At 35.1% G+C, this 27,989-nt stretch overlaps 1 protein-coding gene across 9 annotated transcripts in view; it reads right to left on the bottom strand.

The window, feature by feature from the left end:
• The window catches only part of Cspp1 (centrosome and spindle pole associated protein 1), a 122,551-nt gene that overhangs the window by 77,600 nt on the left and 16,962 nt on the right, over positions 1-27,989 (bottom strand). For 5 of the 9 annotated variants that reach the window (XR_006145236.1, XM_042666373.1, XM_042666400.1 and 2 more), the window contains exons 4-10: positions 24,244-24,347; positions 23,053-23,076; positions 18,609-18,689; positions 17,262-17,360; positions 15,755-16,188; positions 4,133-4,231; positions 1,363-1,433 (exon numbers count right to left, since the gene is read on the bottom strand). Coding sequence is in view for 8 of the 9 variants with exons in the window: in XM_042666373.1 (XP_042522307.1) it covers positions 1,363-1,433; positions 4,133-4,231; positions 15,755-16,188; positions 17,262-17,360; positions 18,609-18,689; positions 23,053-23,076; positions 24,244-24,347 (912 nt within the window). In the remaining variant the exon portion in view is untranslated. The remainder of the gene's footprint in view (positions 1-1,362; positions 1,434-4,132; positions 4,232-15,754; positions 16,189-17,261; positions 17,361-18,608; positions 18,690-23,052; positions 23,077-24,243; positions 24,348-27,989) is intronic. The other 4 variants (XM_042666384.1, XM_042666430.1, XM_042666393.1 and 1 more) reach the window with 3 other exon arrangements.

The following is a 27,989-nucleotide window of genomic DNA, read 5'->3' as shown; positions in this document are numbered from 1 at the left end:
AAATTAGCTCTAAATCTAGATGTATACAATCTGAACACTACAAATCACAGGGTATCAACAGGCAGTTTGTGTCTACTGCCTTAATTATTTATTGGTCTTCTACTATCAGTGGGTATTAAACCTCTGAATTTATCCAACAAGTACAAATGTCAGAAACAGTAAAGCTTCCAGCGGAGTAACAGGAATTATGTTAAGATTACATATAGCCATTTCAGGAAAACAAAGGTCTAAGAATATATGACCCTAAATCAAAATTAAAGTTGCTGACTTTTTTCAGTTGAATGAACTTAGCATGTTATCCAATTTCCTTATACATTACTAAAACCAAACTTCAATTAATCTTTCTAATAATTTCCATTAAAAGAACAGACCTCTTTTTTTTTTTTTACTTAATGGCCCAAACAGGAAAAGAGGGTCTCTCCAAACTTATTCCAAATTGAATCATAACACGAATAACACAGCAAATCAAAAAGTTTGTATTTACAATGGATGCCAGTGGCTCACATCTGAATTCCTAGCTACTCAGGAGGCTAAGATCTGGAAAAACAAAGTTCAAGGCCAGCTCAGGCAGAAAGCTCTGATGGACTCCATCTCCAAAGTAACAGGCAAAAAGCTGGGTTAAAAGAGAAGCTCAAGAGATAGTGCCAGCAAAGCAAGCAAGACAACCATGTATAAGGCCCTGAGTTCAAACCCCAGTACAAGTTAATATAAGCTAATATAATCAACTTATATTAGCTTCAATGACATGCTAGTATATTTTATATTAGCTTATATTCAGTAATTATATTAACTTATATTCAGTAATGAACTTGACCTCAAACAAAAAATAAACAGAAATTTCAAATATCATCAAGATTTGAACAAAAAAGGTTCTCAGGAACTACATGGAAAGAACAAAGGAAAAAGGTATTAGTTCAAAGAAATGGAAATAAAACACAAGTCAAATTTTGGTAAACTGATAAAACAATATATATAGAAAACATCATATGTAAAGTAGAATAAAAACAAACTTGTATACAAGGGGCTAATAACATAAAAAAATTAAAAGCTTATTACTGAGAATGCAGGCCCTGAGTTCCAGCCCCAAAGAATAAAATAAAAATAGAGAGCTTATGACTGAAACTGTTATTTCATTTATTAACAATGATAAGTACATCATTAAGTTATTTGACTCTACTTGCACATAATTATACAATTCAAGTAAAATGCTTACTTATTTAGCCCATTTCTTATAAGAAAGTAAGCACTTAACAAATGTTTTATATTACTGGTAAAAGTAATAGTTCTTAATACTGAGTTTTCATGAAAGACCTTTATTCAACATTTTTCAAATGTCTCATCAACTAGAAGCTTTGTACATACCAAAGAGCATCCCCGCAAAAGGACTACAGATATCTTGATTAGCAGACGTGGATGGCTCATTATCCCGAGCACTAAAATAAAAAGAAAATATTAAAATCCAGATAATTCTCAAAAAGTAAAATCTAGATATGAAGCCAGGCACTGGTGGTACGTACACACACACACACACACACACACACACACACACACACACACACACACACACACACACACACACACACACACACACACACACACACACACACACACACACACAGATAGATATGAGTTACTGGCCCATCGCAGTGCTATCAACACTGTAATATTTACATATTTTTAAAAGGTAAAACCATGGTGCTTCATTTTTTTAAAAAGTGATACCCTAATATATTTAAGTAATAAAAATATGATCTTTTCCTTCAACTTACTTCACTAACTCTGTAAATTCAAAAATTAAAATATTTTTAATAAAAACATTTATCCAGGAAGAAAAGTTAAGGCAAGCATATACAAGTCCTAAAAAAGTGAGAGCACAACCTATACAGACACTTGGAAAAGATTAATCCTAAAAGATACTCTTCTTTCAAAGACAGGCATAAGGGGAAAAGAACAATAGCTCTCTCTCAAAAAAAGAAGAAAATTATAACCAAATAGCAAATTCTCTTATGTTCTTACTTTAAAAGACAGCTTTCTTGATAATCATATTTTCCTCATTATAGACTATAGACTAGTATAGACTAAACCCATTTATTCTTTTTGTTGTTGTATATTAGTTGTACAGAATGAGTCCCGTTGTAGCATTTGGGAGGGAGGACAGTGTTGGTCATGGGGTCTGAACTCTGGGCCTGGGCGCTGTCCCTCAGCTCTTCAGCTCAAGGCTAGCACTCTATCACTTGAGCCACAGTACCACTTCTGGCTTTTTCTGCTTATGTGGTGCTGAGGAATTGAACCCAGGGCCTCATGAATGCAAGGCAAGCGCGCTACCTCTGAACCACCTACCCTGCCCTCACTGTAGCATTTTTTTTTCCACTGTTGCATTTTTATACATGCATATACTACATACTACACTTTGGTCATTCACTTCTTTTCTTATCCCCTCTTCTCCCTGTCTTCTTCCTCTTCCCTAATTCCCTTTCTACTTTGATGTCTTATTTTTTTCTGTACAAATATTAATACTGTAGAAATATGCAGAGGGATGCTGAGTGATCCTAACTGATCCTAAGAATGCAGGACTGATATGGTAGGCAAATAACCCAGCCAGGAGCCAAGGTTCACTATAGTCAGAAGTCAAGGGTCAAATCATAGCTCTGCCCTGTTAAATCTTGTGAAATATAGATAATGGTTCCTCATAAATTTGCCAAGGATTAAATGAAATGATGCTCATTGTTTAAAATCTGACAGTGCTCAAAACATTTCAGCTACTTCATTATATTTGCATTATTCCCAAACATTTTCTGGATTAAACCAAATTATAGTATTAGTTGAACAGATGTGATTCTGGACAGGGGGTATTCTTTGTGCCTGGCATGGAGTATGGACCCAACTTCCATTTCAAACATCTCTAAGTGCATAATATCCCATAATGGTCTTGTCAAAATTTAAGGGAAACTTTTCAGTTTGTACGTATTGTGTGTACCATAAAAACAATAACACTTCCTCAATAAATGAAGAAAAGTTGTTTTTGTACACCTCTATTTGTGAAAGACACAATTTCTTGAGATCTCCACTATCTGGGCCACCTTGTATTCTGTGAAACCCATCACAGTTTTGATCCTCTCATCAGAAAATGTAGATTCTCTGCTTTTCAGATGACCACAATTACAAAGCTGGATGCACACAAGGCCCAGCCACAAAAACACAGGCATATAAAATTGGCTTTGGGGGCTATTTCTTTATGAATATAGTTCATTTACTCTTTAACTGTTATACCCATGTGATAATCAATAGTATACCAAAATGTGTTATCATTGTCTATTGTACTATGTAAAGATGCCAATGAAGTGTCCTGCCACGTTTTATTTCTTAAATAAATCCCCTTCTAAAATGTAAAAAAAAGAAAAATTAATACATACATATGACACAGGAAAGCCACAAAATCATAAACTTTCTTTTCTATAGACAGAACTATATAAGAAATAATCATAAAAAGTATGCATAAAGGTATCTACTCAGTAAGCTAAAAGACAAAAGTAAAGTTTTGAGGGCTGAGGATATAGCTCAAGTGGCAGCATGTCTGTCTAGCAAGTGTGAAGTCCTGAGTTCAAACAAAAGTACCACCAAAAATAAAGTTTAAAAAGTACTTAACTACAGAATTTAGGATTTTTCCTTTATTTTGTCACGTTCTATCACTATGACTCAAAAATATTTTAAATTCATTATTAGTCCATTTTTCTTTTCATTATTTCAGGTACACACATATATAAATATATATATATATATATATATATATATGAATTACATATTATAGGTAAAAATTCAGAACACCCTGGCAAGTTTTAGAAACAAAAACGTGTTCTTCAAAAGAAATGATGTAGGGCTTGGGATAGACCTTAGTGGTAGAGTGCTTATCTAGCTAGCATACACAAGACCCTGAGTTCTATCACCTGCACTGCAAACAAACAAACAAAAAAGCCATAAAGTATTATCTCCTTACCCTGTTTTCTTTCTCACTAAGCAAGGAACCCTGTTAATATACTATACCTCCCTATTTTTCGGTAAGCCAGTTTTAGACATGTGTTAGTTAGTTCATTATGTAGTGACTTAGGGCCAGAATTTATATTACATACTATACCTTTTATTTCCAGCAGATGAAATTCGTATGTTTGACTGCTCTGTAACATCATCATCATTCTCCATAGGAGTCATATACCCTCGTCTGTTTCCATGAATCCTTAAAAACATATTAGCTTACACAACATGTTCCACACACAGTGGACCTTCTTATATCTCTTTGTTTGGAGTTTTAACATTTAATATTGGAAACATTAAAGGAAGCAAAGTGTTATGAAGACATCTTTTATAAACACATTCTCAATTCAAGTGAGATTTATTCAGTTTGATCTGCTGGTTAACAATAAACTTAAGAGTTTAGAATTTTCTTTACCGGACTTCATAAATTCTAGGAAAGCACTCTACTACTAAGCTACACTCCCAGCCCCTAATAGCCTTTTGGTTTTTTTAATATTTTATTATAAATTATTTAAATACAACTTTCAGAAGTTTTTCATTTCAAAATAACAAAATTCAAATATATTTTTCTGTTTGGGTGTGGTGGCAACATACCTGCAATCCCAGCAATCAGGAGGCTAAACTAAAACATGAAAGGATGGGGCTGGGAAGGTGGCTCAGTGGTAGAGTGCTTGCCTTACATGTATGAGGGCCTCGTTCAATTCCTCAGCACCACATGAGCAGAAAAAGCAGGAAGTGGGGCTGAGGCTCAAGTGGTAGAGCCCTAGTCTACAGCTGAAGAGCTGAGGGACAGCGCCCAGGCCCAGAGTTCAGGCCCCACCGACAAAAAATTTTTTTAAAAAGCCATGAAAGGATATACTTATATGACACATGTTAAAGCATGGTTTAATACACTAAAAAAAATTTTATGGCAGTCCTGGGGTTTGAACTCAGGCTTTGCACTTGTTAGGCAGGTACTCTACCATTTGAGACTGCCCTTTAGCCCTTTTTGCTTTATTTTTTTAATAGGGTCTTGTGTTTATATAGGTCACCTAGGCCACAGTTATCCCTTTTAGACTTCTTATAGAGTTGAGATTATAGATAGGCACATATTAACATTGGTTGAGATGGTGTGTCTCAAACTTTTTGCCCAGTATGGTCTTAAACCAAGATCTCTTTATCTCTACCTCTCAAGTAGCTAGGATTATAGGCATACGCCACTACACCAGGCTTTATACTTTTTTTAATCACACATTTAGTAAGTGAATTATGAAGCACTTTCTGCATGGCAAGTACTATTCTGAGCACTGGATATATATAGTTCCTGCACCCATGAAAATTATATACAAAATTCAAAATGAGATTTCTTTTGAAGTCAAAATTATGGATTCTAGGAAATTATTTCACATATATACAACGAACTGAACATAAAAGAGATGAGCAGTCTTAACATTAAACCAAATAGAGACAATGATGACATTTGCTAACACTTGACATGAAAGAATATTATCAAAAGAATAGGACACATTATTTTTAGAAATAGTCTAACATAATCAATGCACAGAAAATGATTGGCTCAGTTTACTTACAAGGTCATAAGCGACAAAAGATGAAAATATTTTTATTCTCTTTTCAAAAACAATTTTAAAAATAAAAAAAGTTTTTCAATTAAATTTTTTTCCATTTGGCAAACACTGATTGTTTTCTAATTTAATTTGTGACACCAGAGAAACCAACATGACTTTTACACCAACATTGATTAGCATCCATGAAAATTAGCATTTAATAAGTCATATTTCTTTGTTGTTGTGGAATTTGTAAATTATATTGTCTTTCTCAAGAGGAATTACAGAAATATGGTTGTTCAAGTATTATTCAATATTTAAGATGAATTTCACTATCATACTAGCAAAATTTGCAATTTTTAAATTTAAAAAAAAGAACTTATTCTCCATAGAATCAACATATAAAAGTCTTCACTTTGCTTCCACCACACAAGCTATAGGCATCATCTGTGGAGAATCAGTTTTTGGCTTTTAATAATTACAAACTGGCATGATACATCAATGACTCCCACTTTTATCTATATAAATTTCACACATTATTTTGAAATAGTTGATTTTTATCTAACCTAAAAGCCTACTCAAACCTTTTTTAAATTGACACATTTAGTATCATTACCTAGTTCTACCATTTAAATAATTCAAATTCAAATATGTAGGTGACAGTGCTAGACACCGATTTATATACTCTAGATTCATACAAATACACCTATGAAGATTTAGAGCACTGAAACTACCTATCATAGAAAAGCTGATTGCACCCGGAAACACAACAAATCAAAGAAAGGTTGGACAAATGGGATTGCATGAAGTTGCAGAGCTTCTGCATGGCAAAGGACATAGCTAGCAAGATCAATAGAAAGCCCACAGATTGGGAGAAGATCTTCACTAGCCATACAACGGACAAAGGTCTCATATCTAAAATATACTTGGAACTCAAAAAATTAAATCCCCTAACAACAAATCCTCAAAGAAACAACTGCCCAATAAGTGGGCTAAAGACTTGAAGAGAAACTTCTCTGAAGAAGAAAGAAGGATGGCCAATAGACACATGAAGAAATGCTCAACCTCCCTAGCCATAAAAGAAATGCAAATCAAAACAACATTGAGATACCACCTCACCCCAGCTAGAATGGCTATAATCAAGAACTCTAATAACAACAGATGCTGGAGGGGATGTGGACAGAAGGGAACCTTACTTCATTGTTGGTGGGAATGTAAACTTGTTCAACCACTTGGAAAGCAGTACGGAGGTTCCTGAAAAGACTTCACATAGAGCTCCCCTCTGACCCAGCAATCCCACTTTTGGGCATTTACCCAAATGTTTACAAACAAGACCACACTAAAGCTACCAGCACAACTATGTTTATTGCAGCATTATTTACCATAGCTAAGATATGGAACCAACCCAGATACCCCTCAGTAGATGAATGGATCAAGAAAATGTGGTATATATACACAATGGAATTCTATGCCTCCATCAGAAAGAATGACACTGCCCCATTTGTTAGGAAATGGAAAAACTTGGAAAAAATTATATTAAGTGAAGTATGCCAGGCCCAAAGAAACATAGGTCCCATGGTTTCCCTTATTTGCAATATCTAGTATATGTATGAGTCAAGCGGAAAAGGTCAGATAATGTGATGTTAGGAAAATGAACCCTTAGATATGTATTTTAATGCTTTTTTATTTCATGCATTTGTTTCTAATGCATTTATAAGATTATCTTTTTGTTGCTTTGTATGTCCCTCCCCCATAGTATAACCCCTGCTTTCACTATATTTGATGTCAGTATAACTTGTGGAGGAGATGGGGAAAAACAAGTCGTTTAAGGATACAGGTGGACCTGTTGCAACAATGAGAAGTACAGGGTCATGTCGAAAACGAGCTTTACAACGTTGGTGGGGGGAGGGCGAGGGGGGGAGGACTGGGTGGTGAGGGGGTAGGGGGGAGGTAGGGAAGGGATGTGAAGGGTAAACAAAGGAGGAGGCTGCAATGCTTGATAAGAAATGTACGCATTATCCTGCCCATATAATTGTAACCCCTCTGTATAGAATGTTCACAAAAATTAAATTAAATTAAAAAAAAAAAGAAAAGCTGATTGCAAAAGCAAGGCTCTCCTAGCACCTGAAAAAATACAGTGTTTAGGATGGTTCCCACCACTGCCAGAACTAGTAACACTAGATTCACATAAACTACTTGTACCAACAATACAGTCTATGACAAAATACCTGCTTTCCTTCAGGGAGCCTTGAATTTTAGTACATACTAAAAAGGGTGCCTAACATTACCAGCCCTAACATTATCAGCCTTTCCATGAGCACTGAGTCTCTAATAGGATTCCTGGTAGACACTTCCCCATGCTATCACAATTCAAGGCTGGAGAAATTAACCATCTCTTGTATACCCTTTCACTGGACTCTTAGAAATTAGTGTCTTGTTTCCTTGTGACTATATCCCATGAACACTTTCCCTTTGCTGGGTTTCCTTTGTATTCATTTCTGTAATAAACCACAGCTAGATACAAAACCTTTTGAGTCTTTCTATAGAATCACCAAACCTGAGAGTCACTATGGGAACCTAAAACCTAACACACAAAAGTTAATTAACTGATGTAGTAAAAAGCTATCTAAAGCAGTACAAACTTTTAAAAACTGAGAAATTAAGCTAAAACAATTTTAATACTCAATATCTACAGACTCAATTCTCCAATTAAAAGACAGAATGGTGCAAATTGGATAAAAAGGCAACATATAACCATTTGTTTTCTATAAAAAATGTAACTATTTGACAAAACAAACTGACTTTGGGTGAAAAGCTAGAAAAAGATCTTCCAAGCAAACAGACTCAAAACAGGCAAGAGCAGCTATAACCATATGCAACAGACTTCAAACCAAAATTGTTAAACATAATTGCACTTAAAACAAACACACACACACACACACACACACACACTCCAACTCAATAATAAATGTAGATGACCTCAATACCCACTCTCACTAAGAGGTAGGTTATTTAAAAAAAAATCAGATTTAAGTGACACCATAGGTCAATTGGACTTAAAAGAAATTTACAGAATATTGCATCTAGCAGCTGCAAAAGACACATTCTCCTTAGCAGTCCCTGGAACTTCCTCCAAAATAGATTAAATCCTAGGATATAAAGTAAGTCTCAGCAAATACAAGAAAACTGAAATAATCTCCTGAATTTTATCAGATCATAATGGAATAAAACTAGAGGTTAACAGGAAAAGAAACTATAGAAAAATTTCATACTCACAGAGACTGGATAAAACACTGCTAAAAGATGAGGTAACAAAAGAAATAAAAGGAAAAAAATCAAAGTTCCTAGAATTCAATGAAAATTGAAACAACCTCCCAAACCTTCTGGGATACAACAAAAGAAGTTCTAAGAGAAAGTTTGTAACTTTTTTAAGTTCCATCCTGGGAAGACAGAGCAGACTCCTCCCTCTGCTTCGCTAAGTACCTTATAACTTTGAGTACACACATTAATGAAACTAAGCGATCTCAAATTAATACTTTTAATGATATACCTCAAATTCCACACAAAAAAAAAAAAGCAACAACAAGGATTTAGCTAAACATAAAACCAGCAGAAGGAACTGAAAAATAAAGACTAGGGGGAAAAAAAAATCAATGAAAGTGAGACTAAAAAAAATGAAACAATGGAGACTAGGAAGGTGGCTCAGTGGTAGAGTGCTTGTCTTGCACCCATAAGGCCCTGGATTCGATTCCTCAGCACCACATAAGCAGAAAAAGCCGGAAGTGGTGGTGTGGCTCAAGTGGCAGAGCACTAGCCTTGAGCTGAAGAGCTGAGGGACAGCACCCAGGCCCAGAGTTCAGGCCCACGACCAGCATAAATAAATAAATAAATAAACAAACAAACATTGGCTCTATAAAAAGATAATATACAGTTGACAAACCTTTACCCAATCTAACCAGTAAAGAAAAATGATTCAACAAGAAAAAAACAAAGATGCCCATGTGACTGTAACTCCTCTGTATGGTATTTTCACAGTTAAAAAAAAAAAAAAAAAAAAAAACAAAGAAACAACCCAGAGACAAAAATGATGATTTTACAACAAACACAAGTGAAATCCAATATTTCAAAAACCTTTAGTCAAATATACTGGAAAGTCTATTTGAAACGGATACATATCTAGATAATCTCAAATACGAAATTGAACCAAGGGTACATAAACCATCTAAACAGATCTATAACAAGAGACCAAAACATAAAAAGGAAAATCTCCCAACAAAGAAAAGCTCAAGACTCCATAGATTCTAGCTAAATTCTACAAGATTTTTAAGGAGACCAATACTCTCAAATTTCTCCATTCCAAGCAAGGAATAAATATTGCCAAACTCATTCTATGAACCTACTAGCATTACACTCATTTCAAAACCAAACCAAGACACACACACAAACACACACACACACACAAAACTATAATAGGCTAATTATTTAGATGAGCAGATACACAAATTCTCAATAAAATAAAATTCACCTCAAATTCTCAATAAAATAAAACTAAATAACCTATCAAAAAAGCATATATTATGATGAAGTTGATTTCATTCCAGAAATGCAAGGCTAGCTTAACATATGTAAATCAATAAACATTAATAACCACATGAACAAAATGACAAAATGATCATTTCAGTTGATGCAGAACAAGGCCTTTGACAAAATAAAACATCATTCAATGATAAAAGCTATGAAGAAACTATGAGAAGAAGCTGGGCACCAGTGGCTCAGGCCTGTAATCCTAGCTACTCAGAAGACTTGGTTCTGCGAATCAAGGTGCAAAAACATCCTAGAAACACATATTCAAGTGATTTCTGTCCCTAAGTACAGCAAAAAGACAGAACTAGAGGTGTGACATGAGTGGTAGAGTGTCAGCCATGACAAAAAAGGCCAAGTGAGAGCATGAGGCTCTAAGTTCAAGCCTCAAGAGGGAAAGGAAGGCACAAAAGGAAAAATATGAAAGGGAGGGAAAAGAAAAAGAGAAAAGAAGTTGGGAGTAAAGGAAATTACTTTACATTATAAAAGCCATGTATCACAAACAGAGTCAACATCAATTCTCAACAAAGGAAAAACTGAAACCATTTCCTCTACTAAACAGTAACAAACTCTTATGCAATATCCACAGCAATAAGATAAAAAGAAATAAGAGAGGCCTAAATAGGGAAGAAAGAAAGCAAACTATCCTCATTTGCAAATCATATGACCCTATACCTAAAAAGACCCCAAAGGTTCCATCTCAAAATTCCTACAGTTAGCCAGGTACTGGTTGCTCCTGTCTGTTGCTCCTAGCTAGCTACTCAGGAGGCTGAGATCTAAGAACTGTGGTTGGAAGCCATCTTGGATAGCTAAGTGTGTGAGATTCTTATCTCCAATTAACCAGCAAAAAGCAAGAATTGCAGTAGAGTTTGAAATTTGGTATTGATATTCCTCCAATACTGTTCTTTCTGCTAAGGATTGTTTTTGCTATCTGGGTCTTTTATTGTTCCATATGAATTTTTGGGTTGCTTCTTCTATTTTATTGAAGAATGAGGCTGGAATCAAAACAGCTTGGTACTGGCACAAGAACAGACCTGAGAATGAATGGAATAGAACTGAAGACCCAGAAATGAACCCACAGACCTACAGCCACCTAATCTTCGATAAGGGAGCTAAAAAACAGAATGGGAAAAAGACTGTTCAGTAAATGGTGCAGGCAAAATTGGTTAAACACCTGTAGAAAACTAAAGTTAGATCCTTCTATATCACCCTGCACCAGAATCAACTCCAAATGGATCAAAGACCTCAAGATCAAAGCAGACACCCTGAAAACATTATAGGAGGAAATAGGAGAAACTAAAGGGCTCCCTGGCACGGGCTGAAATCTTCTTAATAAAGACCCAGAAACACAACAAATCAAAGAAAGGTTGGACAAATGGGATTGCATGAAACTATAGAGCTTCTGCATAGCTAACAAGAATAATAGAAAGCCCACATTGGGAGAAGATCTTTCACTAGCCATACAATAGACAAGGGGTCTCATATCTAAAATATACTTAGAACTCAAAAAATTAAATTCCCCAACAACAAATCGTCAAAGAAACAACTGCCCATAAACAAGTGGGCTAAAGACTTAAGACAAACTTCTCTGAAGAGGAAATAAGAATGGCCAATAGACACATGAAGAAATGCTCAACTTCCCTAGCCATAAAAGAAATGCAAATCAAAATAACATTGAGATTCCACCTCACCCCAGTTAGAATGGCAAAAATCAAGAACTCTAATAACAACAGCTACTGGAGGGTGTGAGGCCAAAGGGGAACCCTACTGCATTGTTGGTGGGAGTATAAACTTGTTCAACTACTTTGGAAAGCAGTATGGAGGTTCCTCAAAAGGCTACATATACATAGAGCTCCCCTATGACCCAGCAATCCCATTTTTGGGCATTTACCCAAATGATCACAAACAAGGCTATACTAAAGCTACCAGCAAAACTATGTTCATTGCAGCATTATTTACCATAGCTAAGATTTGGAACCAACCCAGATACCCCTCAGTAGATGAATGGATCAAGAAAATGTGGTATATATACACAATGGAATTCTATGCCTCCATCAGAAAGAATGACACCGCCCCATCTGTTAGGAAATGGAAAGACTTGGAAAAAATTATATTAAGTGAAATAAGCGAGGCCCAAAGAAACGTAAGTCCCATGGTTTCCCTTATTTGCAATAACTAGTATATGTCTAGGACAAGCAGAAAAGGTCAAAAGCTATGTACATATGACCATATAAGATGATGCTAATAAAATGAACCCCAAGACAGGGACACAAGTAGTTTTTTCATTCTTGCTATTGATTTAATGTATCAAAACTGTACTATGTGATGTTTTTTTTGTTTCTCTTGTATGTTCTTCCCCCACAGTAAAACCCGTTTTCACTGTATTTGATGTAGATGCCCTGCATCTTGTATATACATTTTTCTAATTTGGGGAGGGGAAGGGAAATAACAAAATGCTGAAATAAGGATACAGGCTGACCCATTGTAACAATGAGAGGTATAAGACACTATGTTGAAAATGAACTTTACAACTTAGGGGAGGAAGGAGGAGTTGGGGAGGTAGAGAGGGAAGGAATGGTAGGGGAAAAATAAAGGAGGTAACAATGCTCAATAGGAAATGTACTCATTACCTTACTCATGTAACTGTAACCCTTCTGTACAGTACTTTTACAATAAAAAATATATTTTAAAAAAAGTGAGAATGAGGCTGTAGCTAAAATAGCAGAGCAATAGATAAACCTTGAGCACAAAAGCTCAATTCCCAAGCCCCCAAGGTCAAGCCCAAAGACTAGTCATACACGTGCACGTGCGCACTCGTGCGTGCAAGCGCGCGCGCACACACACACACACACACACACACACACAAACACACACACCTCTCCTAGAGCCAAAAGATGCCTTCAGCAACAGAGCATAATATATCCCCAAATCAACAAACATGTTTTTCTTTATATCAATGATGAACAGGATACAAGTGAGCCATTAACAATGGCTACAAAAAATAAAATAAAAATGGAATAAGCCTAGCCAACAAGGAGAAAGAACTCTATCATGAAGCCTATAAAACAAAAAAATAAAACCTTGAAGGAAAAAAATGAAGAAGATGCTGAAAGATTAAAAGTGTTCCTATGTTTCTGGCAGAATCAATACCTGGTGTCCAACTATTTCAATAAAATTCTTTTAAAATTTTAATATAACTTGGGATCTCAGAATTAACGGTCACTTAGAAATACAAAAATTTATTATAAAATTTACCCAAGAAATTCTGGCTTCCTGAATTTTCTGCTGAGTTGTCCAAAGATAATATTTAGACTTATAATTCTAGGTTCTTTATGTAGTTATTTCCAAATTATTCAAACTAAAAATTTTAATAGACTCTTTAGCATATATAAATAATATAAAGCAAGCACCATGTCCAAGAAGTCATTTTCAAGGCATATGCCAAACTCAATTTAATCAATCATTATATTTATGCACATCAAATGCCTCTGATAAAACAATAGTAAAACTACAGCCATATGAAAGATTTTCTAACGTGAGCCTTACACTAGACACAAAATATTCATTACAAAATTTTAAGTCACCTGTCACTGATAATTAGAATGAAATCAATATCAAAGAAATGTTTAAGAGGCCAAGAAAAAGAACATAAATATACATTACACTAAAAGAATTTCATAAAAACCTTCAGGCATCCTTTTATTAAACAACTAATATAACTGTGCTCACCATTTTTAAATTTAGAATTACTATTTAAAGTAACTAATACAAGATCTTATTTTAAAAAATAGAGCTTGACACTGGTTATTTCAATTCTATAATCCATTGAGGTTCGAAGGCAGCCTAAAAAAAAAAAAAAGACTATTCTCCAAAATAATAGCAAAAAATTAGAGCTAAAGGGCTGTCTTAAGTAGTTGAGTAACAATGGTGCAAGCAATTTGAGTTATTGGTCCGTGAGCTGAAATCACAGTAACTGATAGTTTGGAAAGTTACCCACTTTTTTAAAAATGAACTTAAGATCTGGGCTAGTTAGGCCTTATTAGCCATGTTGAATTCATGTACAACTTTTTTCTTTTTCCAATGGCAAACTCAGGGCCTTAATGAATGATAGGTGACAGCTCTATCAATGAACTAACTCATAGTCTAGCCATCTTATTCTCTAGGAAAAATATCTGTACAATTCTGTGGAACTTGTTGCATTCACTAAACTTCCTTTCAATAAAGAAGACTCCCAAACATCCATCTAATAAATTTAGCATTTAATCATTCTTAATTATCCCTGTTAGAAACTTTTTGAGATTTCTAAAATTAAAATCTAAGAAATCAGTGTCAGAGCCAGGCACTGATGGCTCATGCCTGTAATCCTAGCTACTCAGGAGGCTGAGATCTGAGGAATGAAGTTTGATGCCACAGTTTAAAGCCAGCTAGGGCAGGACAATACATGAAATACTTATTTCCAAAAAATACTTATCTACCCAAAAAAAGTAGAGTGGTGGCTCAAGTGATACCATGCTAGCCTTGAGCAAAAAAGCTCAGGGACATCACCTAAGCCCTAAATTCTAGCCCCAGGATAGATAGGAAGGAAGGAAGGAAGGAAAGAAGGAAGGAAGGAAGGAAGGAAGGAAGGAAGGAAGGAAGGAAGGAAGGAAGGAAGGAAGGAGAGAGAGAGAGAAAGAAAAAGAAAAAGGAAAAGGAAAAGAAAAAGAAAGAAAGAGAAGAAAGAAACAAAGAAAAGATAAGACAAAGAAAATAAAAGGAATTACTCAAAATAATGAAAAGCATCTGAAAATCTGATTTAAAAAACTTAATGATGCCATTTCACTTAAATAAATGTTCAATAAATAACTTTAAAATATACTGATAAAGATCTTCAAGAGTATTAAATCATTAAAAGAATAAACTATATTTCATCTATGTTAAGGTATTCTTTTTCTCTATATTTTAACAAATAAAATGGGGAAGCTATTCTCCTGGTTTTAAATCAAGTAATTGCAAAGAGTTATTTTATCCCTGCCAATAATCTAGGGATACTATCAATCAATTTAACTATGAATAGCAATCAATACTTCTTTATACTTCAAATTCCCAAAGATTTTGGTTTTGTAACTCACTGCAATGCCAAGACTGAGAAACAGACATTCCCTTTCTTGGGAATGTTTATTTTCAATTTACTTGTACATGAAGGTATTGGCTTTAGTTTTTCCAGATTTTAAATGGGGTTCCGGGCTGAGAATGTGGCTTAGTGATAGACTGCTTGCCTAGCATGCATGAAGCCCTGGATATGATTCCTCAGTATCACATAAAGAGAAAAAGCCAGAAGTGGTGCTGTGGCTCAAGTGGTAGAGCACTAGTCTTGAGGAAAAAAAAGCTTAAAGACATTGTCCAGGCCTTGAGTTCAAGCCCAAGACGGGCAAAAATAAGTAAATAAATAAATAAAATGGTGTTTGAATGGTTTTTCCTCTCAGTGGCCCATAAAATGCTGTTTCTTAAAATTGATAGTATCTTAGAATTATAGTAAATTCAATCATTTCTCCCTAATGCAATAATAAAAAGCAATAACAGTATATTAAGTATATAAAGTAAAATAAAGATGTAAATACCTGTCATTTGTATACACTCTCATAAATCTTCTATCAAAATCACTTTCAAATCTAAACCTCTCGTCCATTTCTTCACTTACTTCAGGATCTTGATCTGCTCTAGAATATTGTTTGTCAAAAACACGATCCTCATTAAATCTTCGCAATGTTCTTTCTGGCACACAAGCCTTGTTGGCAAACCTTTGATGTTTTGTATTGGAAATGCCCAATCCTTCATTCGTTTTTTTAGTAACTCTTCTATTTCTTAACTCAATTTCATCATCCTGTTGCCGGTATCTGTCTTCTTCTAGTCGTCTTTGGTTTAGAAGTTCTTCATACGCCTCTGAAGCGGTTAGACCATCTCTCCTATGAGCTTCTGAATTTGTGCAAGATGTTTGTATTTGTGAAGGTAGAACAGGCTTAACTTGACTAATAGGATTTTTACTTCTTTGACTCTTCAGTTGTTCAATTTTAAAAGAGAAGAAAGAAAACTATCACTTAAAAGTTAGATAAAGACTTAAATCGTGTTTAGTCTATTTCTTATCTCATTTTGGATATTTAATTACTCATAAGAAATATCTTTCCTCTAGAAAAGAAATTAAAGGAAAATTTATCTTACATTAAAACTTAGTAAAATAAAGAGGCAATGGTAAAATGTATCAATGGCTACAAAAACTGAAGATGAACAAAATGCAAATTCTCATCCCAGGACATCCTAGCCATCCATTAGCATTCACATGTTACTTGAAAATGTTTCAAATTAAATTATTTCTTGATACAAAAAATTAAAAAATAGTAAACTTCTGACCCTAGTAATATCAACTGCCTTCAAATTTGGAAAAAATAATATACATACTAAACATAATAATATACATCATAAACTCAATATTTTTTAAAAAGTGACTTAAAAATCACTTAAAGTAAATTCTAAAACAAATCTTTAAAATAAGGTTACATTTTAAAAGGTAGGTTAAATTCTTCACTATGAGATAAAACAACTTCCTAAGGAAAGATTTAAAGGCCCTATAGTTTGATGTGATTTGGTTAATTTTTCAAGTGCTTACATAAAAACTAGGTAGAATGAGAGGTATGATGGCACTCACACAAAATCCCAGCATTCTGGAGGCTAAAGTAGAAGTTTTAGGACAGTCTAAACTACAGCTACAACTCTTATCTAAAACTGGTGGCTCACACCTGTAACCCTAGCTATTCAGGAGACTGAGATCTGAGGATAGAGGGTTGAAGCCAATCTAGGAAGGAAAGTCTGTGAGACATTTATCTCCAATTAATCACCAAAAAGCTGAAAACAGAGGTGTGGCTCAAGTGGTAGAGTGCTAAGCCTTGGGCACAAAAGCGGAGGGGCAATACCCATGCCCTGAGTTCAAGCCCCAGAACTGGCACAAAAACAAACAACAACCAAAAAAAACTTAAAAGTAAAGGCAAGTGAAATATCTGACACATAAATGGCTTTTTTAAGTAAGTACAAAATATTCAGCTGTGATATTAAAAAGTTAAAAGTAAAACCTACCTCAGTTTTCTTTTCTACCTGTCTGATCTTTTCACTGGATTCTTCCTTAACCCTGAGAAACTGATTGTATTCTTTATTGCGTTCAAGTTTCAACCTTTCCTTAAAATAGAAATCAAAAGACATGTTACTTCAACTTTAAGAAAATGTACCTTAATATCAAAATCAGAATCCTACAAATCAGAACTCTTACTCAGAATTGAACTTTATTAGCAATTTGAAGGAGAGAAGTCATTGCAAGGAAAAAGATTAAGTAGAAAAGATGTGACTATCATTGCAATATTCCAGTTCTCTTGCCACACAGGTATAAGCATGGCTGCATACTTTGGTCTATGAACCTGTGGGGTCTCCAACAGAAGGGACTTGATCCAGTAATGGAACATCTCACTTTATATTTCAGTGTACAAGTTATTTCCCAAACAACCATGCCTCATAAATCCATACATTCTAGTTGTTCTTTATGAAAAATAATCCTAGATAAACTAGTTCTACACATCTAAAATCATTCCTAAGTCTCTCCAGCTAAGATATATAAGATACATACGATAAATAACAATAAATTAGATAAAATATGATAAATAAATCCTTTTATTCCTTGTCAGAAACACTTCCCCCTCCCAACTATAACCCACTCAAACCATTTCATTGCCAAAGTTAAAGAAGGACTCTCATTGTATTTTAAACATACGAAAGTAAGATTGTATAAACATTAAAATACTTTTCTAGAAATTCTCTGGTGAAACATTAATACATTAGGAAATTTTTTAAACATCTAATATCACTGAAATAACATAATGTAAAGATATTGAGAAAACAAAGCTAACTTTTGAAACTCAGTAACTGTCCATGTTGTCTTTGATACTATTTAATGATCTATGTTGGAAATTAAATCTTGAAAGAAGTATAAAGTGCTTTGTCATTATTGCCTCTAAAATATAAAACTGTATTACTCAAGTAAAAAACATTTCAAATATTCTCTATACTTACCCACATAAAAGCTCACTATACTCTCACATTCAATGGTCCTAATACTGACAACTATGTCACAATACCATAAACTTTGTAGTTTAGAAACAATACTGAACCAAAAAAAAGAAACCAATACTAAAAAAAAGTCCTGAATATTCAATTCAGTATAACCAAATACAATAATCAACATATCAAATAAATATATCACACTACATGATTACAAACAAAATGTTCAAACCTTTTTCAGTAACAATCAGGAACTCTATAGATTGGTGGAAAAGAAATATATACTAAAGTATGAGAAAACAATGTAATAGGTTCGCCTATGACTTGATGCCTAAGAAAACTACTACCCAGAGTAACTACTCCTTATCCACCTACCTTGGCAGATAACCTCTCACCAATAGGAAGAGACACTCCCAGAGTAGATGGGTCTGTTTCACCCGTGGTTAGAAAATTTTTCTGTACACATACACATAAAAATATATATATTAACTAGTTGCCTCTAAAAATATTTCATAAATTCCTTTACATTCTATATCCAAATCTACTACATTACAGAGAGCAAGAGTAAGGATGAAATGGCAACAAAGAGAGCATACCAAAAATGACTAGGGAAAAATATGGAATTTTTTTCAATCAACAAATCCTTGAAAGGAAAACTCAGATCTTAATTTTCATTTTTAAAGTCTTATTCAAGGCTGGGTGCTAGTGGCTCACACCTATAATTCTAGCTACTCAGGAGGCTGAGATCTGAGGCTCATAGTTCAAAACTATTCCACACAGGAAAATCTATAAGACACTTAACACCAAAAAGCCAAGAGTGGATCTGTAGCTAAAGTTGTAGAACACTGTCCAAAATGCTCAGGGACAGTACCCAGACCTAGTTCAAGCCCAGGACCAGCACACAAAAATAAATTAACCACAGAAGATTTAAAAAAAAAAACTCCAACTTTCTGATAGCGACACTTGGTAGTCATACAGCTAACACACTAATTACTTAACTTCCCTAAGTTTCTTCATCTGTAAACAGAGACAGTATCACTTATTATATTATAAAGATCAAATCGATCAAGATGCTAACTTTTTGGTTCTCTGCTTTTATTCATTAAATAATCAATTATTGACTAGTTAATATTATCCAAGTACTATTTTCAGTAATATGGAAACAAGAGATTAACAACCTAGTTAGCAAAAGAAATATAACTACCATACAATGTACTATCTGCTATAATAACACTACATTCAAAACACTGAATAGCCAGGTGTCCATGGCTGAGCTACTCAGATTTGAAGATCAAGGTACAAAGCCAGCCCAAGAAAAAATGTCCATGAAACTACTATCTTTAACTAACAACCAAAGAATAGAACTGTGGTAGAGTGCCATCATTGAGTAAAAACGTTAGGAAACAGCACTCAGGACCTGATTCAAATCCCAGTACCAAAGGCAAAAAAAAACTGACTATATGGAAACACAATAATTAATAATAGGAAGAGTGCTTAATAAAAATTATTAATAAAGTTCCATAACATCTGTAATTAAAAGTTAGTTGCACTACAAAAGCTCATTTTAAGTTTGTTGTATGTAACTTTAATAAGACACATTACTATAGTGATCCTGAAACCAGTTTTTTCCCTGTATATAAGCCTGATCATTTCATGCACAAAAAAGAGGCCAGAATTCCAACACTCATAAGACAGTTATAAATCTTCCTTCATAAGTCTTTCTCACTCCCAATACAGGTCTAGGATAATGTTTGAAATTTTCAATAAATGAAAAATAAGAATGACAATGTAGCTTCATAAAAACTTGAATTTTAGTTATTCTTTAATCATTCTGTAAATGGTAAGTGCCTGCTATATGCCCAATACATTTGGGATTCACAAGTATGTTGGAGGGTCAAAACTGTAATCCAAAAATAATAATGAAAAAGAGCAAGCTACCAAGAGTTCAGGATTTTAAGAGTTGAGAGTAGCAGGCTTGGAATATGGCTCAATGGTAGAGTGCTTGCCTAGTAGGCATGAAGCCCTGGGTTCGATTCCTTAGTACAGAAAAAGCTAGAAGTGGTGGTGTGCCTCAAGAGGTAGAGTTCTAGCCCTCAGTTCAAGCTTCCGGACTGGCGAGACAGAGACAGAGACAGAGAGACAGAGAGATAGAGACAGAGAGAGACAGAGGGGGGAGAGAGAGGGGAAGAGAGGGAGGAAGAGGGAGAGACAGCGGGGGGGGGGGGGGGTGAGGAAGAGAAAGGGGGAGAGGGGGAAGAAGAGGGAGAGAGAGAAGAGTAGGAAAAAATGGCAATCAGGACACTCTCCTGTATCCCACCTTAAACTCAGGGCCTGGGCACTGTCCCTGAGTCTTTCTGCACTCTACCATTTAAGCTAGAACACCACTTCTGGCTTTTTGGTGTTTAACTGGAGAAGAGTCTCATAGACTTTTTTCCCTAGGCTGGCTTTGAATCACAATCCTCAGATCTCTGCCTCTGGGTAGCTAAGATTACAAGCCTCCAGCACCTAACAGGATTCTCTTTTGAACATAGTCTTAAAACATAAATGAAAATGTCTGGTAGATAGCCAGATAGAAAAGTTTTAGGTTCAGGACAGAAACCTGGGCTTGTGATATTAATTTAATAATTCAATTTTAAAACTGTTCTCCTGAGACTATGTCCTTTCTGCATTATTAGACAGTCAAGTATTATTGATTCTAAAACTTATACAGATATTTCTTTTAGTGGCTATTCTTGGCCAAAAAAAATATATTTTTTAATTAAGTATCCATGACATCTTAAAGCAAGAAGCCAAAAAAAACAAAGAAATAAGACTTAGAAACTACACATATCCAAACAATACAAGTACCTATAGCCATCTCTCCACATTCAATGTAATTTTTTTCTCTTGTTTGCCTTTCAAGTCCCACCTTCTCAGATATCTTCCAAAGATTTTTACTGTCACTTTAAGGAAATACCTTCTACCTCAATTATATTCTTTTTTTAATTCTTTTTTTTTTTTTTGCTTATGTGGTGCTGAGGAATCGAACCCAGGGCCTCAGGCATGCATGGCAAGTGCTCTACCACTGAGCCACCTTCCCAGCCCCTCAATTATGTTCTTATGTTATATTCAATTATAATCCATTGGCAAAAAAAACAAACAAACACCTTGACATTCCTTTAAATGTAAAGATTGGTGCTCCCTTGTCTTTCAGCTCCTTTTTTGTCTCCTGTGGGGATCCAGGTTAAGATAACCAGTCATCTTGGGGCTGGGAAGGTGGCTCAGTGGTAGAGCGCATGCCTTGCATGCCAGAGGCCCTGGGTTCGATTCCTCAGCACCACATAAGCAAAAAGAAAAAAGCCGGAAGTGGCGCTGTGGCTCAAGTGGTAGAGCGCTAGCCTTGAGCTGAAGAGCTGAGGGACAGCGCCTAGGTCCAGAGTTCAGGCCCCACAACCGGACCCCAAAAAAACAAACAAACAAGATAACCAGTCATCTTGGTTGTAACCAACAGTTTGCCTACCAGGTGACTCTAGCATTTATCCTAAGTCCTAAGAGACAAAGTTTAAAGTAGTAAGCCATATATGCTGTGCTAGCCACCAAAGCCTAGGCTATCTCTTATCTGACCCTATACTTAGTAATCATTGAGAAAGGCTAGGTATACATCAGTTAGCTGTTACCCTTTGTATAGCTGTGCCTAATAAGTGGTGTAATAGTATCCAGGACAAGTCATGGTATCTACTAACACACTTTGTGCAATACTGAATGAATTAGCTAGCCTTTCAGAACTTTCAGAATGATAGAACCATTCTTTACCGTAGCATGGAAAATGGACTGTGAATTAATGCAACAAGAGCAGTGAAGATACAACAACAGCAATCAATTTAAGACAGTGAGATGAGAATCTCAAACAAGTAGAAGAAATTGTCCTAAAATAGTTACTGGGCTCTTCACAGGCTAATTACAGAAATATATTGTTTTACCACTGCCTATTACACATAAATTAAAAACTGTTTTCTAATCTAATCCTTCTACAGTATTATTTCTCATTACTCTCAAAAGAAATCATATCTGATCCAGTCAGGTTAGCAAATCTGGTACATGTTCTCATCCACACACCTAAAATCTAGCCTCCAAGTCCTCCTGTCAGCCTACAAACTATAGGTGAAAAGTTTTCTTAGTTTTGCCCAATGATGACTCTGTCATCAATTCAACCTGTCCTGTAATGTCTTTCAAAGTGACACCCTCCACTATTCTAGTCTGTCTCATTGTATATTTCTTGCTGTAGCTATCACTTTCCAAATTGTATGAATATTGTGTTATCCCAACAGCTACAGTCTCAGCTCCTTGAAGACATGATCCACACTTCCTGATTCATTTCCATGTTTTCCAATATTTATAAATGTGCTTGGCAAAAATTTGTTTTCCAATATAAATTTATAAGCACAAATGATAGGCTTTGCTACAACACTACCAAATAATCTATGTTCCAATAACATGCAGTTCAAAATATTTTCAAATATCCTGATTATTTTCAAATATCTTGTGATAAGCATAATATGGTTAGCAAAAGGCATGTTGAAAACATTTGCAGATTAATAAAAGCAGCATAAGAAAGTAACAAAAACAAATACACAACAAGAATCAAAAGTAATGATTGAACTAATGGAAAATTATCATGCATAGATCATCATCTTGCTAAAAGCAAACATACAAAATGATACCATCCAAAACTCTCAGAAACAAATGAAACTTTTTCTAATTGGTTAAATCATATATGTAAATAATTAAAAACTACATTTAAAAAGCTAAACTAAAAGAAAACATTTTAAGGTAACCCTACCTTTCTTTTTGCTTGGGTAATGCCCTAAAGTCAAGAAAAACAGACCATTGAAAAATATATTCAGTCAAAGTCCATTCTGTCCATGCGTAAATTACAATAAACAAGAAACCACATGTGCATTTGATACAAACATGATCTAGTAGTGGAAAAACTAAAGAATATCTTGGATGTCTAGAAACATGATTGTTTAAAATATTTTTGTAACATAAAAAGTAATCTACATTCTAAAACTTACAATAAACCTTTAACTAATAATTTTGACAAAATTACCTAAAATAACTGCTATATTCTGCTAGATAAAACTTTAAATTACAAAGCAAAGACTTTGCTAGTTGTTATAGTTCGAGTATGAAACCCATAGGTTCACACATGGAATCCTTAGTGCCCATCTAGTGGCATTATTTTGGGAGGTGTTGGAAATTTAGTTGTGGGGCTTTGCTGGAAGTAAATCACAGGGAAACCATCCTCAGGGGATATACCTACCTTCTCCTTGCCCTTTCCTGTCTAAGCTCCTCTGCTTCCTATCTGCCATCAAACAAGCAACCTTCTACCATATCATTGGGCCATGTGTTTCAGCCTCACTACAGGCCCAGAGCCAGCCAACTACAGTGGTAACTCTCAAACTGTGAGCCAAAATAAATCTTTCCTCCCTTAAATTGTTTTTCTTCTAAAGCAAACAAAACAAACAAACAAAAAAAACTATTAGTAGTTACTAAACATGTTCAACGAAATGTAAAAAGCTTATTAGCTCATAAAAAAAAATCAGCAACTAGAATTCCACATGTCAGTTTAATATATGATTGAGCAATCATAATCAAACCATGAAACTTTACAGAAAACATGGGACAATCAGAACTTAACAATCATTTAAAAGTAGGACCTACTTCCATACTTGAAATGTCACAAGTCTGTTGTCACTCACTATAACCTACTCATCCATCCCATTTATGGAACAAATCTAGGACCTTACACATATACTTAGCCCACATTCTACCAATGAATCAAACCCCCAGGAAAAAGTCTATGTTATTTCATGGCACAAGTTCTCAGAACCAATGTCATATATGCCACTTAACTTTAGCTATATGATTTTGCTAGAAATCATAGAAAATTAACACATGTATCTAATATTAAGAATTTAGAAGATGAATTCTGAAGCGTAAGACACAATTTAATAAAACAACTTATTACCTGAGTAAGATAACGTCTATAATCTTGGCGCAATTCTTCTTTTAATTTATGTTTCTTCTGTTCATAGTCTTCCCCAAGGGGCAAACTTAATCCATAGTCAATTCCTAGAAAGAAAACTTTAATGTATGTACTATAGTTTGTTTTCAAACCACTTTCATTGAAGTTCTACCTGCTACATAGTAAAGCCAAGTAGGAAGGAACATAGTTGTACGATTCTGACACTGGAATCAGGAAGTTTCAGATTTACAATGTTCTAATTGATAACACATGTTCATAATGGCAAAGATCATTCTCATGCATGAACCCTAACCAACCTGTTCTCTCGCTCAGAACATTGTTTCTTTTACCTCCTTCCAGAAATCCTTCCATGCATCTATAAGCAATTTTGTAACCTTAGATATGCATTGATGTGTGTTGTATTTACTTTTCCTCTATTTAAACAATGATATAGCATTGCTTAGCACTTTCTTTTCAAGACAGCAAACTAAACATAAAAAACTAATTGCCTTCACTCTTCTGCTTAATTTTACTTCAATTTCTACAAAAAAAAAGTACCTACAACAATTTTATGTGTCCGTTTTCAATTCTTCTCTTTAGTAAACAAAAGTATCTTTGCTATCACACATTTCTGAGAAAAAATACTAAAGGCATATACTTTTAAAATTAAATTGCTAAAGAATTTAAAGTTCAACTGTGTATTCTGATTTCACATAATGGTTAACTTTTTAATTGTGGCATATGAAATTTTTCATTTTAACCATCTAAGTTTTAGGGATACAATTCAGTGGCATTAAGTACCGATATTCACAATCCAATTCCAAATCCAACATCTCAAACTCTATAAATCCATGTAATTTTTGAAGAAAACTCAATTTTCAGTAGTTATTCTTCACATGAAATTCAAAAATTAAACTACAGTTTAGGATGACAATACAAATTAAAAATACACTAAAATCCACTGAGCTACACACTTTATGGTAAATTTCATGACACATATATTTAAACAGAACTGTTAAAAAATTAGATTACAAGCCAGCATCAGTGACTCACCCCTGTAATCCTAACTACTCAGGAAGCTGAGATTGGAGGATTGTGGTTCAACACCAGGCCAGGCAAGAAAGTCTGTGAGACTCTTACCTCCAATTAACCACCAGAAAACCGGAAGTGGCACTGTGGCTCAAAGTGGGAGAGTGCTAGCTAGCCTTGAGTAAAAAAGCTCAGAGACATCACCCAGGCCCTAAGTTCAAGCACCAGGACTAAGAAAAGTAAAATTAGATTTTAAGCACCAATGGTTCCTGTCTATCATCCTAGATGCTCAGGAGGCAGAGACCAGGAGACCTGAGATTCAAAGTCAGCCCAACTGATGGGCAAAATCTGGACTGAGCCAGGTGCCAGTGGCTCATGCCTATAATCCCAGCTACTCAGAAGGCTAATATCTGAGGATCACCTCAGGGAGGAAAGCCCATGAAGGTCATCGCCAATTTACCACCAGAAAATGAAGTGGCGCTGTGGTTGAAGTGGTAGAGTGCTTGCCTTGAGCTCAAGGACAGCAGCCCAGGCCCAGAGTTCAAGTCCCATGACCAACCAAAACAAAACAAAATGCTGGACTGGACGTGTGGCTCAAGTAATAAGAGCATCAACTAAGCAAACAAGCTGAGCAGGCTCAAGGCCCTGATTTCAAAGGTTCCAGTACCAGAAGAAAAAAAAAAAAGATAAAGAACCACAAATATCAGAAGTACATTTATATTTCTAAAGCCCTCCTTTCTTAGTCCTATTATGTACATACTAGTATAGTTATTAAAAATGATCATTTCTACCATAAATATTCTATAGTTAATATAAGTACTTAAGCAAAATCACCATTTTTGTGTCCTGTAATGCAGCAGACTATGGGAACTTATCATGTATATGTCATATTACTGTTTATTACATCACTAAATTATTTCAGAGGGGGGAAAAAACCAAAGTAGCAAAACATAAATGTAGGCCTACTGATTTTTATAGAATACTAAAATCCTGCTTTCCTTACTAAGCACTGTAGAATTCTGCTGATAAATACTTCTGGCTTACTAAATTCCTTGGTGACAAACCATAGGATACATGCAATACCTCTCACCTATGCTTATAACTCACTTCAAAAGAATGTAAAACATTCCATTTGCGTGGAATTTTCTATCATCCTGGAAAGGAATTTTTTCCTCACAAAGGAATCAAACTCTATTTATTTATTTATTTAGCCAGTCATGTAGCTTGAACTCTGGGCCTAGGTGTTGTCCCTCAGCTCTTCAGCTCAAGGCAAGCACTCTACCATGTGAGCCACAGCGCCACTTCTGGTTTTCTGGTGGTTTATTAGAGATAAGAGTTATGGACTTTTCCTGCCCTAGCTGGCTTTGAACTGCAATCCTCAGATCTCAGCCTCCTGAGTAGCTAGGATTACAAACGTGAGCCACCAGCACCCAGCTATTTTTTTTTAATATAGAACTTAATCCTAAGGAGAAAAATAGTTCTGATTCTCATATTCAGAATGAAGCAACACGTGAAATTAAGATATAAGATTCAAGAGGGCAAGGCCCATGCTTTATTCATTTTATAACGTCTAATACACAACCTGTACACAAGAAATACATCAGATAAATGTGGAAATAAATGTGGAATGAATATATACTGAATGCCTAAGCAAAAGAAGAATGAGAAAGGGAGCAAAGAACACATATTGGTATTTCATTTTTTACTTTGGAAATCAATGCACAGAGAGGAGGCATGGCAATGAGTAACTAGAGTTACTTATATACCAAGTTATATAAGGTCACAATGGATATTCTATTGTGTCAAGGAAACAAAGACAAGGATACAAAAGATTTCTCCTAATGCAGCTTTCCTAGGATGAAACCAGCAATTTATAACTTTCTGAAATATCCTATATTTAAGGTGGCTTTTACAATCTATTTTAATTATACTTTGCATTTATACAGAAGAATGGGGGAAAAACTGTTGATTCACTTTCATTTGTGAATTATTGCTCACTTTTTTTTTTTTTTAAGTCAGCCATGGGGCTTGAACTGTGGTCCTGGGTGCTGTCCCTGAGCTCTTCAGCTAACTCTACCACTTGAGCCACAGTGCCACTTCGTTTTCTGGTGGTTAACTGGACATGAGAGTATAAGGGCCTTTCCTGCCAGGGCTGGTTTTAAACTGTGATCTCAGATCTCAGCTTCCTAAGTAGCTAGGATTACAGGTGTAAGCCACCAGCGCCCAGCTCATATCATTATTTAATCATCTTGCACCAAGTACCAGTGGTGTAATAGGCTGAGATCTAAGGATCCTAGTTCAAGCCAGACTGGGCAAGAAAGTCTGTGAGACTCTTATCTCCAATTTATCATAGTAAAGCTGAAAGTACAACTGGGGCTCAAAGTGATAGCATGCTAGTCTTTAGCAAAGGGACAGTACCCATGCTGCAAATTCAAGCTCCAAGACTAGCAAAAAAAAAAGAAACAGTACTTGGATTTTCAGTATGAATTGAAGTTGTAGCAACTGCCTTAGTAGACCTGAAACCATATCAAATGCTTCTTGTTAAATGATAATCATAAATTTACAGTACAGTCAACATAAAATATCTTCAACTACTTATTTTTTGTCATCTGGTACCAAAATTTTATAGAATTAGACATACTACATGAAAATAAAGTTACAAGGGTTGGGGTTATGGAGTGCCTACATAGTATATATGAAGGTCCTGAGTTCAAACTCCA

The sequence above is a fragment of the Dipodomys spectabilis genome, unplaced genomic scaffold, assembly GCF_019054845.1.
Source record: "Dipodomys spectabilis isolate Male_0828 unplaced genomic scaffold, ASM1905484v1 ptg000015l, whole genome shotgun sequence".
Classification (NCBI taxonomy): domain Eukaryota; kingdom Metazoa; phylum Chordata; class Mammalia; order Rodentia; family Heteromyidae; genus Dipodomys; species Dipodomys spectabilis.
The sequence above is the reverse complement of the archived record's forward strand: the minus strand, read 5'-3'. Positions and strand labels throughout refer to the sequence as shown.